At 42.0% G+C, this 19,098-nt stretch overlaps 1 protein-coding gene across 1 annotated transcript in view; it reads left to right on the forward strand.

The window, feature by feature from the left end:
• The first annotated feature begins 6,931 nt into the window (after positions 1 to 6,931).
• Positions 6,932 to 19,098, forward strand: part of LPL (lipoprotein lipase) — a 28,498-nt gene continuing 16,331 nt past the window's right edge. Inside the window, 2 exon segments of the mRNA NM_001112612.1 lie at positions 6,932 to 7,203; positions 16,382 to 16,542. Of these exon segments, the coding sequence (NP_001106082.1) occupies positions 7,116 to 7,203; positions 16,382 to 16,542 (249 nt within the window). The 5' untranslated portion in view covers positions 6,932 to 7,115.

A 19,098-nucleotide genomic window follows, 5' to 3' on the forward strand; every position in this document is an offset into this window, starting at 1 on the left:
CAACTTCGGGAAAGTCACAATTTCATGTAACACACAGACAGTGAATAATATGATATTATAAGTACAATAGTCAAGATATGAACACCGCTTTGTAACACAAGGAGATGGTGACTAACTCTCAGAGGGAAACCTAGAAAATTCCATGGAGAAAGAGGTGTTTCGAAGTCTAGCAGTTCCTCAAAGACTTAAACATACAGTTACCTTGTGACTTAGCAAATCTACTCCTGTATACTCCAGAGAACTGCAAACATACTGTCCACATAAAACCTTGTACACAACTGCTCATAGCAGCATTAATCAAATACCCCCAAAGCAGAAACAACCCAAACATCTGTCAACTGATAAATGGATAAATAAAAATGTGGGATATACAGTGGAATATTATTTGGCAATATAAAGGAATGAAGTACTGATACATGCTTCAACATGGATGAACCTTAAAAATAATATGCTAACTGAAAGCCAGTTATAAGAACCACATACTATATGAATGTGTATGTGAAATGTCTAGAATAGGTAAATCTATAGAGACAGAAACTAGTCTACAGTTGGATACAGGGGACAGGGGATTAACTGCTAATGGGTGCAGAGCTTCTTTGGAGGTGATTAAATGGCCTAAAATTTGTGACAGTTGCATATTCCTGTGAATAAACTAAAAACCATTTTATTAGATACTAAGTAGATGAATTGTATATTTAAACTATATCTCAACAGACCTGACTTATATTAAAGTAGTTCATATATGTGAAGCTTTTAGAACAATGCCTGGCACATAGTAAGTGCTATATGAAGGTTAGTTATGATGATGCTGATGATGCTGATGATGACATAAAATATAAACTAAAGAAGAGACAACCTTACACCTGCAAGATTGTTAAATAGTTCAGCACCACACAGTAATAGCCAGAATGTCTACAATCACTCATTCTACACTGTAGGTAGAATGTAAATTTGTGCAGTTTCACTGGCAAACAGGTGACTTTACTTATTAGAATAATAAACACTTAGGCTTTTTGACTCAATAATTTTAAAGAATTTATATTTATTATAGCATGGTTTATATTACAAAAATATCTAAGTAACTATCAATAGGTGTCTGATTAAATAAATGAAGATAAAACCAAATAAGAAAATCTTATGTGGCCCAAAGAAGAAAGAAAAAAAAGAACTCTTCCTCAGTGAGCTAATCTCTAAGACATGTTGTTAGGTGAAAAATATAAATTGCAGGCCAGGTGTGGTGGCTCACGCCTGTTATCCCAGCACTTTGGGGGGCCGAGGCGGGTGGATCATGAGGTAAGGAGATAGAGACGATCCTGGCTAACACGGTGAAACCCCGTCTCTACTAAGAATACAAAAAACTAGCCGGGTGTGGTGGCGGGTGCCTGTAGTCCCAGCTACTCGGGAGGCGGAGCTTGCAGCAAGCCGAGATCATGCCACTGCACTTCAGCCTGGGTGACAGTACCAGACTCCGTCTTAAAAACAACAACAACTATATCTATATCTATATCTATATGTGTGTGTATATATATGTGTGTGTGTGTATATATGTGTGTGTGTGTATATATATGTGTGTGTGTATATATGTGTGTGTGTGTATATATATAAATTGCAGAAGACTGCTCATGGTATGCTGACATAACTGTTTACTGTAAAAAATAAGTTGTATGTGTGTGGATAAATACATACACATGCACACATTTACAAACACATTTATGCTTGTGTGTTCATAGACTTTTCTGGAAGGGTAAACTTTATAAGAAAGGAAACTAGCAGCATGTGGAGAATGACTAGGGGATAGGAAGTCTTAGATCAGAGAAAGATTTTTGTTTCGTTGTACATAATTTTGCACTGCTTGAAATTTCGATTTTAGTGTTTTTGTTTTTGGTTAACAACAGATTACTTTTTCAACTAAAGAGTTAATTGGAAGAAGAGGCTGAACGAGGTGGCTCACACCTGTAATCCCAGCACTTTGGGAAGATGAGGCAGCAGGATCACTTGAACCCAGGAGTTTGAGACTGCCTGGGCAACATAGGGAGACCTCCATCTATACAAAAATAAAAAAAAAAATTTAATGAGCCAGGTGTGGTGGTACACGCTGGTAGTCCCAGCTACTCAGGAGACTGGGGTAGGAGGATTGCCTGAGCCTGGGAGGATTGCCTTGGCTCAGGAGGTAGAGGCTGCAGTGAGCCATGGTTGCACCACTGCACTCCAGCATGGGTGACAGAGCAAGACTTTGTCTCAAATAAATAAATAAATAAATAAGAAGAGAATGATATGATGCCAACAAAATTTCCAATCAAATAAAGTTGCCCTCTATTTTTCTAACCCAGATTTGGGCTACGTAAACTTAATTATGTGTCCGTGTATGTATGTGTGTGTTTGTGGTTTTGTGATTGTAGATTCATAATTAATAAATCTAGTGAAAGTTTAAAATAAAAGGAACCCTGCTTTCTCCCCCATTTGACACTGGATCATCTTTTACTCAGTGTTGTTAATTCACCCAACAACTATTGGCTAAGAACCTCCTAACTTCCCAGCACTAGTAGATGCTGCGGGAAATACCCCAGACACGGAAAGAGCAATACCTCCCTTCGGGTTACTTATGGTTGAACGAAAGAAACAAGAAAGCTCAGATCTGGCCTAGTGCCTCACGCTAGTAATACCAGCACTTTGGGAGGCTGAGGCAGGGGGATCACTTGAGCCCAGGAGTTCGAGACCAGCCTGGGCACGGCAAGACCCCCATCTCTACTAAAAATACAAAAATTAGCCGGGCATGATGGTGCACACCTGTGGTCCCAGCTACTCGGGAGGCTGAGGTGGGAGAATTGCTTGAGCCTAGGAGTTTCAGGCTGCAGTGAACCCTGGTTGTGCTACTGCACTTCAGCCTGGGCGACAGAGCGAGACTCTGTCTCAAAAAAAGAAAAAGAAAGAAAAAGGAAAAAAAGAAGGCTCAAATAACAATATAAGAGTTTAGAGTATATTCATTCATTAAGTCAATTCTTTTTCAAGCCTGTTACAAGGGCTTTTTTGGGACATTACAGTATCACCAGGAAGTCAGCAGGGGGCATCTCAAACTCATCTTCTGCTAAATGGGGCTAAGCTCATTTTCAGAGCAGGCCTTTGACATGGGTCTGAAGTTATCTCTGAATGTGAAACCATCAGCAAAAAACATTCATGATGTTCCGTATTCCAATCATTAACTGGGTCTCAAAGTTTTCTTTCATCTACACAGACTTAAATTTTTAATTTTGTTTGGTTTTGTTTTGAAAAAGGGGGAAACTACTTATAAATGAACATGAATTAGAAATCCAATGGGTTATTTGTGGGATAATCTTTATTGTGTGTGAGCTGTCTTCTAGGAAAGGTTTGCATCCTGCTCCTCCTTGGTTCCCCAGTTCCTCTGGGACATCATCTGGATAGTGTGCTCTGTTCTTTTTCTTTTATTTTTTATTTTTTTTTGAGGCAGGGTCTCACTCTGTAGTCCAGGCTGGAGTCCAGTGGTGCGATCTCAGCTCACTGCAACCGCCACCTCCTGGGTTGAAGCAATTCTGGGGCCTCAGACTCCTGAGTAGCTGGGATTACAGGCACCTGCCACCACGCCTGGCTAATTTTTGTATTTGTAGTAGAGATGGGGTTTCACCATGTTGGCGAGAGAAGTCTCTTCCTGGATGCATTATTGCAGTGCACTGGCTTTTAAAAGAATTCTCTCTTTTTAAAAATTATTTTGAAATGTATCTTCTTAATTTTATTCAGACAAATCTTTTAATGCTGATTATATTATTTTTTCCCCTATCCTACCACATCTCCAGATCCAAGAGCTGCCAGCCTCAATTTCATCCTTCCCTTCAGCAACACATTATCATTTCTGTTCAGAGCCAGTTTGTGCTACAATTTAAGGGACACATGTGAGTAGGTAGTGGTGGCAAAGCCTTTTATGACAATTTTTAGTAAACATCTTTGTTTTTTCTTATTTAAAAAGTCAACAGATTTTAGAATATTTTTTAATATTTATGACTTTGCGTTTATACATTTTATTTGTATCAGTATGTTTTCTTACATTAATTATAATTTTTATAAGGACAAGATCCAACTCAGTACTGATGATCTTTAGAGCCTACTTACACATTTCATTGTATTTTACTTTAGTAAGAAAGCCACAAAATAAAAATCTACATTAAAATATGTGTGTACAAAAAAAGTCTGATACCCAGGCTACTCCTGTTTGCAACTGCTGCAACATTAAAATATAGCACATGAAATACATTTTTTCCTTCTCTCCTGGGATCGCCAAAGAAAAAACATCTTATGATTTGTGGTTGCTGTTATTTAATCTTCCCTGAGTTTCATCTTCCCTCATCTGTAGAAGGGTAATATTATTGAGTTTGGAGTACTTTTGTAATGATTAAACGCAGGAGAAGATGAAACGTGCCCACTGCAATTAGCAGGCCTTCAATCAAAATAAGCTAGCTAGCTAGCTAGCTGGCTCGCTGGCTAAATAATGCTTCCCTACATCCAGAACTTCAAGTTGTTTCATTAAGTATGCACATTAGACTTTTTACTTAGGTCGTTTTAAATGTGTCCCAGGGGCAAGTGTCCTGCTACAGGGATAACGTTAGCTTCTTCTCACCTAAAACTTAGTTTGTTATAAAGGAAATGCCAATTATGGAAAAAGTCAAGCCTTTAGCTACTGAAGGCCGAGTAACCTCGCGGAAGTTTGGATGAGTCGCCTCACTAACGCACATGCAATCCTGACCTGGAGATCATGTGAGTTTATGCGTTAGAAGGCAGGCACCTGATCGCTCCCAGCGCAGCCAATCAGGAGAGAGTGTTGCCGCCACACCCACCTGCTCGGCGCTTGCCCTGGGAGAGGAGCCAACCTGGCTTGCTTTTCTTTTCTTTTCTTTTTTTTAACCAGGCTAAGCTGCTATAAATTGAGTCTTCCTGGAAATCTCTTCAACGCTACTGGACGTGCTAATGGCATAGTTCACTTCAAACTGAATTCATATTTAAATATTATATATCCTCCAACTCTTGAGGGCTTTAATTTTGTTATCTGGTTAGCCCGAGAAATCATTTTAAAAATACGTTATAAGTATAAGACTTTACCTTAGCAATTACATAAAATCTCCTTGCAGTTTTCTGAAAGGCACAGAAGTGCAGTTTAGTTTGGTTGTCTTATCAAAAGACATTTATGCATGAAAATAGGCTGCAGGAGTATTCTATATAAGATAGCAGGCATTTCTGCACGTCTGTTTATATGCCATTCACACCATGAACACATCCAAAGCAATTGTACTCATCTTCTGTCATTTTTTAAAATTAGAGTTTACTACATGATTTTTGGAGGACGGCCACATCATAGTTATTCATCCCTTGCATGGTCTGTTCTGCCACTTCTAAAGTTTTGCGAAGTTTAATTTTTGGCAGGTTTCAAGATTCTCTACATACTTTGTAGGATAGAGTGAATGTGCACAGTACATTGTGTAATAATTGCAATACAAGACAGCGTGTTGTGTTGTGGCATGGAATGCATCAACTTAAAGATAGAACTCTGTTGTGCAGAATACAGACTTTTGAAATATTTGAGTATTATCAACTTTTGTTTCATTTTTCGAGAAAAACTTAAAAAGCGAGCCCAGTTTTTAAAAAAGCTTTTCATTGTTCTAATCTACAATTGTGCATTGTGTTTGTGTGTGTGTGTGTGATGGAGGGTGGGATGAGTAAAAGTGGACATTAAAAATATTCAGACTATAAATGTAGTAGATTGGAGGTTCTGATTTGATGAGTCAGTTTCTCAGCCATAAACTGAGAGGGGTTTGGGGATACACTTCATTGTCCTTCCTGGCTAATATAAATCCCTTATATTTAAAAAGATATTTAAAAGTATTCCAAGCATTTTGGCAGAAAAGCACAGTATCCAATTTTTTTTTCTTATTTTATGTGCATGCCTCTTATCCATTTAAAAATAGCTGCATTGACCTATAATTTACACACTATATAATTCTCCCATTTAAAGTGCACAATTCTATTGCTTTTAGTATATTTACAGAGCTGTGCATCAGCACCATAACGTAATCTAGAACATTGTCATCAACTCCCCCAAAATCTCTCTATTCTTCCCCTCCCCTATTAATTACCCAGCCCCAGGCAACCACTGATCTACTTTTGGTCTCTATAGATTTGTCTATTTGTGGACACTTTAAATGGAATCATACAATATGTGTCATTTGTGACTATCTTCTTTCACTTATAACTCAATACGGCTTTAGATTATTTGACCTCGATGTTCTGCCTCTGAACACAAAATATTATCCTTGCATTCCTTGATGAGTTTGAGGATTGAGAATAATTTGCATGAGGCAAAAATTAGAAACTAGTTAGAGCAAGTAGGCTTTTCTCCATCACATAAGCTGATCCATCTTGCCAATGTTAAAACACCAGATTGTACGAGCACAAGCTGGGACGCAATGTGTGTCCCTGTATCCCTACATTGACTTTGCGGGGGTGGGGGTGGGTGCGGGGTGAGGGAGGGAGGACTGCAAGTGACAAACAGGATTCATCAAAAGAGAGGTGTATTAAAGTGCCGGCCAAATGTAACTTAACAGCTAAACTTTCCCTCCTTGGAAAACAGGTGATTGTTGAGTATTTAACGTGAATGGATATAAACCTGTGTTTGGTGCTTAGACAGGGGGCCCCGGGGAGAGTGGAAACCCTTAGGCTAAGCGAACAGGAGCCTAACAAAGCAAATTTTGCCGTCTGCCCTTTCCTCCTCTTCTCGTTGGCAGGGTTGATCCTCATTACTGGTTTGCTCAAACGTTCAGAAGTGAATTTAGGGCCCTCCCCCCAACTTATGATTTTATAGCCAATAGGTGATGAGGTTTATTTGCATATTTCCAGTCACATAAGCAGCCGTGGCGTGAAAACAGTGCCAGACTCGATTCCCTCTCTTCCTCCTCCTCAAGGGAAAGCTGTCCACTTCTAGCTGCCCTGCCCTCCCCTTTAAAGGGCGACTTGCCCAGCGCCGGACCGCGGCTCCAGCCTTCTCCCGTCCCCGGCTCAGCCGGCTCATCAGTCCGTCCGCGCCTTGCAGCTCCTCCAGAGGGACGCGCCCCGAGATGGAGAGCAAAGCCCTGCTCCTGCTGGCCCTGGCCGTGTGGCTCCAGAGTCTGACCGCCTCCCGCGGAGGGGTGGCCGCCGCCGACCGTAAGTTTTGCACGCAGACTCCCCTCCAACTGCAAACCCGGCGGGTGGCCACTTGCCATCCGAACTGAGGATGCGAAAAAGGAAGTTGGAAGGGGCTGTGATGCGCCCGGGGACTCTCCCAGCCTGGGCACTAGCCCGAAAGGGTCCCTGCAGTGGGATCCAGGAGGGGCCGGGAGGGAATCTCCTCCCGATGGTGAAGCGGCGGCGCCCGGTTCCCGCTTTTTCTCTCTCCCGGGTTCCCGCGCTGTCCCTTCCACTCTGGCTGGGACCGCGTTCCCAGGCGCGCGGGCTCCGCCGGAGGTTCGGGGGTGTGGGGGGCGGGACAGCGGAGGCGGGGAGTAAGGGCCCGGCTGGCGGTGACCTGCAGTCACCTCCCTGCTGGAGGGGCCCTGGAATGAAAGGCGCACGGGCCAAGGTGACCTCGGCTTGGCTGGGACTGCGGCTCAGCCCCCGCCTGGGGAGCCGCGGGCCGACAGGGGCCCCTTCTGGGGAAGCCGAGGCGCGGGAGGCGTTCCGGGAATCTCAGCCGTACGGGGCACGCTCGCCCTCGCTCTGCTGTGGGAGTGGCAGTGGGTGTGAGGGTGTAGAAGGAACGCGTGGCGCGGAGTCCTGGGGACGCAGAGTCCTGGGGACGCGGCGTCCCGCCCGCTATAGCGCGCCCGGGACTCTCTCCAGCTTCCAGGCTCACATGCCGTCTTTACTTAGTGCCCTGAGAACCCAGTGAGGGGCTGACCCTCCCGAAAACGTGGCGCAGCCATCAGCAATCTGTGGCCGCCGACTCGGGGGTTGCCAGGTCTGCACTTGGCCACCCTTCCTGTCCTGGGGGCTGAGGCCAGCTCCGGGCGCCCGGCCCCGCCGCGCGGCTGCGAGCACGTGGGGTTGCCGGGCGCTGCGGGCACAACCTTGGTCATTGCAGCCAGGGAACCGCCCGCTCGCTAGGGTCCAGGCGTTCGGGTCCAGATGAGAATGTCTCAGACCTGTCCGCAATGGAGGCAGTCTGCTTAATTCAAAACTCGATTCAGTTAACATGCAACAGCAATATAGAGAGCAGCTGAAGCCATTCATAACATGGGCCAACATTTCCTCTTTTCTTCCTTGCTGGAATTGCAATTAGGGCGGTGTCGGTTGGATGTGCTCTCAGGCGGCACGTCCACGGCGGTTCAAGTTATGATGGAGTCTGTCTATGGCTTGGATTGCCACTGAACGTTTATTTTGGCATTAATTTGTGAAACATTTTTGTTAGGTTAAAAAAAAAAAGTTGGCAGGGAGCAGTGGCTCACCCATGTAGTCCCACCACTTTGGGAGGCCGAGGCCAGAAGATAGCTTGAGCCCAGAAGTTTGAGACCAGCCTGGGCAACATAGGGGAACACCATCTCTATTAAAAAAAAAAAAATACAAAAATTAGCCGGGCATGGTGGCCTGTGCCTGTGGTCCCAGCTAGTCAGCAGGCTGAGGAGAGATCACTTGAGCCAGGGGGTTCCAGGAGGCTGCAGTGGGCTGTGATTGTCCCACTGTACTTCATCCTGGGTGACAGTCTCTCTCTCTCTCTCTCTCTCACACACACACACACACACACACACAAACGCTAAGTATAGATTCCATCAAAGCAAAATTGGATTTAAAAAAAAAGTATCTTTTCTATTGGATCAGTTTGAAAACACTGGAGACTCGATGAGAACATCTTCAACATCTTAGGTGGGGTATGTTTCCCTTAGTACTGCTTAACTGGATGAAGCCAATGTTCTCTGAGGCCGGTGTAACTCTTGACTCTTTAAGTGGACACTTATGTGATTAATTAGTTTATTGAGTTGTAGCCAACACATGCTTTTCTAGGCTGTAAATATATTAAGGAAGGATTATTTCAAAGTAGACTTGAAACGACTGCCTCTCATCCCCTCCACTTTCACTCTATTCACCCAATATATAATGCCTCTCTCATCACAGAAACTTTCTCCCTCTTTCTCCCCCAGATGCATTCATCTAGGAAGGTAAGAATTTCAGGGAGAGAAAGATGTTAGTGTGGTAGAAAGAGAGGCAGCACCTCCTCTGGGCTCTTGAGTTTACTTATTCATTCTGGATTCTTTCTAAGAATATGAGAACAAGAGGCACTGCCCTCAGGCACTTTGTCCTGGGAGCCACCACCATTTCTGCATGGTCCCAGTTAGGAAATGTGAAGAGCTAGGAGAGGGAGAGTATGGTCAGTGCTTAGCAGCTGAAGTTCTGCTTGTCTGGCCATCATGAATTTCCAGGCTATCTTCCGAGTTGAACATGATGGCAAAGGAGAGCAAAACAGCAGATGTCACTGGAGGAGAGCTCAGTGAGGGAATGATTAATAGCTGTATTAAAAGGTGGGAGTCAGGTACGGGGGAAGAGCTGTGATGGAAAATTTTCTTTCTTTCAGCAGCTTATTTTTAACTCAGCTCTCTATTCTTGCTTTATTATGGAGGAAAAACCAGGCCATACAGTTTACTGCCTTATGCCAGATGGTTCAAGAAAGTGCCTTGCAACTTACAACATTTTGCAGCTAGTTTCTTCTGTGGCCACCACAAAGACCGCACTGACTTAAATATGAAGATGTTCCAGCCATCAAAGTGATGGCTGGTGATAATTTTCGATCACAAAGTGTAAGGAAAGTATTCAAGACACGAGTATCATACACATAAGGTAAATTCCAACTTTTATGGCAATAAAAACAACAAAAACACTTATCAGTGTAAAGCTTGGGATCATTTATCCATTAAATGAGTTTGTCACCACAGTGAACTAAATACCATTTATCAACAGAGACTTTCTAACCTGGGAGTAAAATCTTTGTCACAGTGCTTTTGTCACATTCTGTCTTTGGAAAAGTTGAAGGCTCCATTAGCTTCTGAAGGACTAATAGGATAGGGTTCCAATTTAGAGGCTAAGAGTTTGAAATTTACTCTGAACAATGTCTGTTCATTAGACTGCATGACTGCACTTTGCCGTCTTGTGGCCATTTTAAGATTGTCTGTGCGCACTGACACCCTTTGAGTGCTCAATAATAGGTATCTACTATGAAGGAAGGAATGGATTACCTTGGGTGATATATATATATGAAAGTTCTGCTGGAAGTGAGCCTGTCAAACTTGTGCCAGTTCATTCCTTTTGCTCTTCCTAGTCTGTGCTCTCAGAATGATCAGATGCTATCTAAGCAGTTTGGTGATTTTGACTGTTTGATTGAATGAAAGAAAATGTCTCCCACCATTATTTGACAGTAGAATAGAACAAAGATGACCCAATTGGGGTGGCCACACTTTGTCTAATCCAGCCACCTTGCTCACAGCACTCAACCCACTTTGGTGTGTGTGCTCATCTGTGTTTTCATACATGTTGAAGTCTCTTTCTATGCAGTCAGGTAGGGGTAATACCATTCTGGCTTGGATTAATTTGAGTGTAGTACAAAGTTTAGAGAAGCTTTTAAGTAGCATGAAAAGTCAGATGCTTTTGGAGGGATCGTGGTAAATGTAGGTAAATGGATTTGCATTTAGAGAGCCTCAACAGCCCTTCATTCAAGATACAGCTATCATGACATCAATAATGTACCTTTGAAAAAAAATTGGCTGCAGAATTAATTATGGTGAAAAATAGTATAGGAGTTAGCACTTACATTTTAACTAAAAAGAATAGCATCCCCATGTTTATGCAGCCTTCCCCCCAATAAAACAATTGTTGGCAAAGTAATCATGGACTTTCATTGTGTTAGTTTGAGACAACTAGATGTTTCCATTTGCCATCCTCAGCAACAAGAAAGTAGTCTCAGATTAATCATGTAAACATTTTGTATTTCACTTAAAAAAATCTTGACTTAAATATGCCCATGTGATGACACTCAACCAAATTATTTCATTAACCAGTCCACAAGATCCCTTTAAATAATGATGGCTTATTACACTTGATGGTCTAATTCAGTGGGGAAATTTTAACACACATCTCTGAACCTATTTTTTAACCCCTCTTTTCAGTAGTGTGGAAGGTTACCCCTAATACTGGAGAAAATTCAGGGTAAAATTCAGGTGATACATATAGGATTTATTTTTACTATTCCATTAATAAAACAATTTTTATAAAAATAAAAAGTAGGCTGGCACAGTGGCTCATGCCTGTAATCCCAGCACTTTGGGAGGCTGAGGCGGGTGGATCATGAGGTCAGGAGTTCAAGACCAGCATGGACAGGATGGTGAAACCCCATCTCTACTAAAAATACCAAAAATAGCCAGACGTGGTGGTAGGCGCCTTTAATCCCAGCTACTTGGGAGGCTGAGGCAGAGAATGTCTTGAATCCAGGAGTTTGCAGTGAGCCAAGGTCACGCCACTGCACTCCAGCCTGGGCGACAGAGCAAGACTCCGTCTCAAAAAATAGTAATAAAATAAAATGAAATAAAGCTGCTTGTTAGATAAGTCAAGAGCATTGTTTACATTGGCATATCTGAGCAGACCAATCAATTCAGTCTGATCATGATATTGATGTTTTTCTTCACCAAATCGACCACATCAGTAATTCAGTTTGTTCTTCAACAAACACTGCCTGAGTCGATAACTATGACTATCAGTCTCAGAGAGCAAATGAATTACTGAGGAAGTCCTGTAGGAATGAGAGAAAAGGGGAGAGAGAGAGAAAGGGGTGGGGAGATAAAGGGAGAATAGAAATTCCAAAGAGAATTGCATTCTCACTGAGTTCTTGTACCTCATGTCATTGCATAAATGTTCATGTCACTCATGTGATGACTTTGATCTGCCTTTAAAGCATCATCTGTTGCTTTCCTGGGATGCTCAATGCTTCCCTCTTTCTAGCAACAAGAATTCCCGCTCTTCCCCTCTATACATTTATCTTTCTCTACGTGCTTTAACTTCTCAGCCTAATTTTGTCTCTGTGAGTTCTTATCTATGTTAGAATAAATTCTTCGTCTTTGTTTACACACTCAGATTTGTAGCTACTTATTTAGGAGTTTAGGAATAAAGATTCCATAGTCAGGAAAGGCATAACTTATAACTTCCGTGTTACCCAAAACTCTCCCCTAAGTGCTTAATATGGACATTTCTGATGAGACCTGATTGGCAGGTAGTACAGAGATGCTAAGTTAAATTCAGGATGGAGGCCTGCCTTTCCTTCCCTCCTTCCTTCCCTCCTTCCTTCCCTCCTTCCCTTCCTGCTTCCCTTCCCGCTTCCCTTCCCGCTTCGCTTCCTGCTTCCCTTCCCTTCCTCCTGTACTCCTCTTCTTTCTCAATTCTAAGGTGGCCTTAATTTCTAAGGGACATGGTAAAAGACAGTCTAGTTAGATGAGTGCAGTCACTTATATTATTTCCATGTATGGAAACTAATAGTTTCTTTATTAACAGCTCCATCAAATCAGTTCACCTGCTACCCAATAGCAATCACAGGATGCACTGGAACAACCAAATATACTGACTGCCCCACAGCCAGGGTCCATCGTCCTACCCATCGCTACATGGTCTAAGTCAGTTACTAGAGAGCTGATTGAAGCTTGGGAAGCACATTCATCTTTAGGACACTGAGACATCCTCGGGGGGTTGCAAACACAGGTAGTGTGAAAAGTATCAGAACATCCAAGAAAAGGAAAGTTTGACTAAGTGCCAATAAGATTTACTATTTCATATCTAACATAGAATTGAAACTATCACATAGCACACAGAGTGGCACTATTTTCCTGTCAAATGAAAATCATTTGCTTTAAAAGTAAAATGAAAGTCTCTAAATACAAATTTACTAGAGGATGTGTAAATTTCCTACTTTTCATTACATGCTCTGGACCCAACAGAGGGAAACTGGAGCTGTCAGTGAGCCATACATGCAATCTGGTACAGGATCTATGGATTGAATAGACCTTTTTTTTTGTTTGTTTGTTTTTCATGGAACTACACAAAGCCAGTCTTGGTCATTTCAAAGAAAATTTGTGGTCATTTCAAAACCACCAGCAATTCCAGGGACACCAAATTGCATAATTCAAGGGGAAAGTGGACTAAAAGTGAATGGCAGCCTCTGGAGTTGTACTGAGCAATATTCTTAAAATATCAATTTGGCAAATAGGTGGTAAGCTAGATCTGTCTGCCAGGTTGTTCAGATCATCTCTGCTTTAAAAGATTGATAATAGAATATGTTAAAATAAGACTGGTGGAGAGGAGGTATGAGCTATTTAAGGTGGAAAGATGTGGGAGAAGGTGAAATTAACTTAGTTTTAAATTTTCTAAAGCACTTTTTAACAGGAAAAGAAGTTCTTAGGCACTGAAAGCAGAATTAGATCAAAAGTATTCAATACTCTTTTCCATTATCAGATAAATAGTAAAGCTAACAGAGTGCTCTCTGGTTGGGAAGGAAGAAGGCGACCAACATCTTCAAATAAAGATGAGAGGGAGAGCATATTCTTGGTGGACAGATGGATTTATGTGCAGTTTTACTATATGCAAATGAAAGGAGCTTTAAAGATCAATAGTTTAGCATAGATTCTTATTTGAATAAATGATCTTGGAGTGTTTACTCATTGTGACAAAACTCCTTTTCTCATAATTAGAATCATTAAGAAATTTCTCCTACATTTTAGATGATGGAGGTGTATGTGCACATGTATGTGTACGTGTGTGTGATCAACTCATTGCATATTTCTTAAACCACAATATTGTTTAAGGAATTTTAGAAAATAATTACTCAATAAGAAAATGTTGGCCAATTGTAGATAATTAGATAAGGCTGACTCAAATGCCTGTAGTTTCTTTTTATTACCATTATTATTATACTTTAAGTTATAGGGTACATGTGCACAACATGCAGGTTTGTTACATATGTATACATGTGCCATATTGGTGTGTTGCACCCATTAAATCGTCATTTACATTATACCTCCTAATGCTATCCCTAATATCTCCTAATGCTATCCCTCCTCCGTCCCCCGACCCCATGACAGGCCCCGGTGTGTGATGTTCCCTGCCCTGTGTCCAAGTGTTCTCAATGTTCAATTCCCACCTATGAGTGAGAACATGCGGTGTTTGGTTTTCTGTCCTTGTGATAGTTTGCTCAGAATGGCAGTTTCCAGCTTCAACCATGTCCCTACAAAGGTCATGAACTCATCCTTCTTTATGGCTGCATAGTATTCCATGGTGTATATGTGCCACATTTTCTTAATCCAGTCTATCATTGATGGGCATTTGGGTTGGTTCCAAGTCTTTGCTATTGTGAATAGTGCTGCAAGAACATACGTGTGCATGTGTCTTTATAGCAGCATGATTTATAATCCTTTGGGTATATACCCAGTAATAGGATGGCTGGGTCAAATGGTATTTCTAGTTCTAGATCCTTGAGGAATCACCACACCGTCTTCCACAATGGTTGAACTAGTTTACAGTCCCACCAACAGTGTAAAAGTGTTCCTATTTCTCCACATCCTCTCCAGCACCTGTTGTTTCCTGACTTTTTAATGATCACCATTCTAACTGATGTGAGATGGTATCTCATTGTGGTTTTGATTTGCTCAAATGCCTGTATTTTCACTGTTGTTACTATGCCACTCTTATTTTTATTATTGGCCTGACTTCTGCAGTTATTTTGATATTACAGATTTTTAAATTTTGAGTTGGAAAAAAAGAGCAAATTTAGATTAAGAAAAGAGAAGTAGTCCTAGCAGCCTCACGAATCTCCTGAAAGTTTGAATGGCAAAATCTAAAATCTGCAAATTACTACCTTCTTACAGTAAATAGGGAGGATTTATGGGTTGTTTTCTTTTTTTACTTTTTTGCTTGAAAATTAAATGATTTCCTTTAACATAACTTCCCTTTGATTGTGCTCTGCTTTGTGGAGTCTGATTTTATTTGCAATATAATTTACTTCAACTATTCACTGTACCCCATGAAGATTTAGCAGCATTTATAATTATTGTCCATAGTTTCAAAGTTCTCTTCTCACCAAGTTTGGGATTAACTATGAAGAACCAAACTGAACCCTTTCTACAACAAGCTTTGCTGTGGTTTTCAAGTTTTGCCTTTGTGTGGAAGATTGTAATTACATAGTGGGAAAATAAATACTTGGGGAGAGAATTAACCATGGTTCATACACAACACGGGTATTTCTAGACAACCTACTAAATGATTTCTTAGAACATTTTGAAGTATATCTTGCCATAGGAGTGGGAACAGTTTCATACAAAAGCTTCCTCATGCTTCCAACTTTTCTTTAAAAAAAATTTTTTTAATTATTTTATTAAAACTAGAGGCCTGGCCTGATGGCTCACACTAGTAATCCCAGCACTTTAGGAGGCTGAGGCAGGCAAATCACTTGAGGCCAGGAGTTTGAGACCAGCCTGGCCAACACGGTGAAACCTCGTCTCTACTAAAAGTACAAAAATCAACCAGGTCTGGTGGCTCATGCCTGTAATCCCAGCAGTTTAGGAGGCTGAGGCGGGTGGATCACTTGAGCTCAGGAAATAGAGACCACCCTGGGCAACATGGCGAAACTTCATCTCTACAATAAATGCAAATTAGCCTGGGGTGGTGGCACACGCCTGTGGTCCCAGCTACTCAGGAAGCTGAAGTGGGAGGATCACTTGAGGTCGACGGTGCAGTGAGCCAAGATTGCACTACTGCACTCCTTTGGCCTGGGACACAGAACGAGACCCTGTCTCAAAAAACAAAACAAAACAAAAAACCCCCCACAAATATTGGAACTATAGCACACAAGAGCCATGCACGAGTCAATGTTCTCCAGGAAAGCGAGCTTCGAAGTAGAATTGAGAGACCTGGTTCTGATCCTCACCCTCCCACTAATACCTGGGTAACCTTGGCCAAGTCACTTAAATTCATGTCTTGAGAGAAGATAGAATTCACTAAGGAATCCCCAAATAGCAGTTCACTTACTTGAAATCATGAACATACACACACACACACCCCGACTAAGGAGAGCTTCAGGAAAGACTGGAAGACTTAGGAGAGGTCAATGGTGACTATCTTAATTCAGAGTTAAGGTTGTCTGTCAACTTTGCTCAATGTTGGAGGATCTGTTGTTCTCTTGCAATCCACATTCGTTTTTGAAAACACTTCAGAAACAAAAATAGCATCAGCGGTGGTTACCTGTGAACCTAAAATATACCATTCCAATGAATAAAACCAAGCAACCCTCCAGTTAACCTCATATCCAATTTTTCTTTTTCAGAAAGAAGAGATTTTATTGACATCGAAAGTAAATTTGCCCTAAGGACCCCTGAAGACACAGCTGAGGACACTTGCCACCTCATTCCTGGAGTAGCAGAGTCTGTGGCGACCTGTCATTTCAATCACAGCAGCAAAACCTTCATGGTGATCCACGGCTGGACGGTAAGCGAGGCTCTTTGGGAAAGAGGGGATTAGGGTGGTGAGGTATCCTGATGGGCCTGCCCTAGTTGTTGGGGAGCCAGTGATGGGTCCACACCCCATATCTCGCGTGGTTCTCCTTTACACTTGAATAAACACAGTTCTGGCTCAGGTGGGATCTGAAGCCACAGGTTCATGAGAACTCCCCCTAGGCAGTGCCAGCCTTCATTTTAACACTGTACTTGGTTGGTGCTCTTGAGTCAGAGCCTCCTGCGAGGTGGGTAAAGGACGCTCTGCCCAGCTACAGAGCAGAAGATAGGTGATTGCTGTGGAGAACCGGCAGAACCCTGGTGTGATCCTGCATCATCCAGCACATTGCCAGGAGAACCTTTCTAAAGAAGGCAGCATAGAAGAGTGAGGAGAGGGCTGGAGTGGAGTGAGGAAGTGTGGGGTCCGTGTTGGCTTTGCCATTCCCCAGCTCTGTGCTATGGATCAAGTCACTTGTCATCTCTGGGTCTCCATTTACTGATCTGTAAAGCAGAGGTTGTACTAGCTATTCCTAAGAACACTCTACTTCCAAAATTCTCAGTTGTCAACTTTAGGGAACTTCTCTAGAAATTTTTTTTAAAAAAAGAGTTGGGCCGGGAACTGACATGCCAGATGATTAGAAAAAGTGAAACTGTGATTAAATTTACTTTTAAAAATATTTACAAAAGTCCTCTCTCTAATATGTCACACGGTCACTTTACGTTATGCAGTTCTTGCTTAGTTTGTTTTAAAATGTTTCAATCCCAAGTGAGTAGACTGTGTAATTTATTTAAAAGCATTTATGTAAAATGGATTGTAAAAGATATATTATCTATCCATTATGTCAGAGCTTGTGAATATTATAATACCAATTTCTAGTGAGAACTAGCTAAAAATAACATTCATCTAGTCCACATTTCCTTTCCTACATAATTTAAGTGCCTTTGTTATTGACTGAAGAGGACAATTGCTACAATTTTTATAGAGATGAAGACTACTACCAACAGAATTCACACAGATGTTTACTAAAATACAGCCATTTACTATATTAACATAGTAAATTCAATATTTTGTGATAAAAGCTCAAATTCCTAAACATAAATCCTTTTATATTTTAATAGGTATAAGTAGGAAAAAGGAATCTTCTTTTTTGAGACGGAGTCTCACTCTATTGTCCAGGCTGGAGTGCAGTGGCACGATCTCAGCTCACTGCAACCTCTGCCACCTGGTCTCAAGAGATTCTCCTGCCTGAGCCTCCCGACTGGCTGGGACTACAGGCACCCACCACCACACCTGGCTAATTTTGGTATTTTTAGCACAAGCGGGGTTTCACCCTGCTAGCCAGGCTGGTCTCGAACTCCTGACCTCAAGTGATCCACCCACCTTGGCCTCCCAAAAGTGTTGGGATTACGGGTGTGAGCCATTGCGTCTGGCCCAGAAAAAAGGAATCTTTAGAGGCCCTTTGGTTATATGCAGAAATTGACTTTTAATACTTTTCAAAAAATCTGAGCTTAATAAATGCACTTATACAACAGAAATAAATCGAGGATCTCAGGCATCTCAATCTTATCCCTGAGAGAATTTTATACTTTGGGAAGTTATGGAAAAAACGTTTCTTTTTCATACCAAGATGACATGACCAACCCAGTATCAACAGATGGTGCCACTTCCTATCATCGGTCCTACCGCCCCACTAAGCCCACCTGTATCTTTCATATCATGTGTCCTGACATTTTGAGTGCTTGAGCCCAGAGACTGTTGTCTGGCTTTGGGACTGAGTTGCGTCTGTGCAAGAATTAAACCAGCCACACTGATCTTGATTATCTCAGTGAACTTACTGGCAGGGTCAGGTGGCCCACCTGGTACAGGCAGCAGGAAGGGCTTCAGTTCAGCTCCATGTCTAAAAACCAAAGATTTAAAACATAGTAATTATTGAACCTCAGAAGAAACACTCAGATTGAAAGAACTTAGAAAATAAGATCCTTTTTGAGTTGAGGAAGGTGAGTACTTAAATTTTTCACTCGCTTTGTTTGTGGTTACTTACATCACTGTTTTATGTTGATCAGAAAGAAAGGATTCAATTAGCTATCGTGCAGTTAATAAAAGTGTCAGCCACTGTAGGAGTAAGTTGGATGACCAGCCATTTTAGATTGCTTAACTTAGAAACACTGGGCCAGGAGCGGTGGCTCATGCCTGTGATCACAGCACTTTGGGAGGCCAAGGCAGGCAGATCACTGGAGGTCAGGAGTTTGAGACCAGCCTGGCCAACATGGGGAAACCCCATCTCTACTAAAAAAAAATACAAAAAAAATAGCCAGGTATGGTGGTACGTGCTTGTAGTCCCAGCTACTCAGGAGGCTGAGGCAGGAGAATTGCTTGAACCAAGGAGGCGGAGGTTGCAGTGAGCTGAGATCATGCCACTGCACTCTAGCCTGGGTAAGACAGTGAGACTCTGCCAAAAGAAAGAAAAGAAAGGAAAGAAAGGAGGGGAAAAAAGGAAGGAAGGAGGGAAAGAAGGGAGGGAGGGAGGGAGGGAAGGAGAAAGGGAGGGAG

The sequence above is a fragment of the Papio anubis genome, chromosome 8 (assembly GCF_008728515.1).
Source record: "Papio anubis isolate 15944 chromosome 8, Panubis1.0, whole genome shotgun sequence".
Classification (NCBI taxonomy): Eukaryota; Metazoa; Chordata; class Mammalia; order Primates; family Cercopithecidae; genus Papio; species Papio anubis.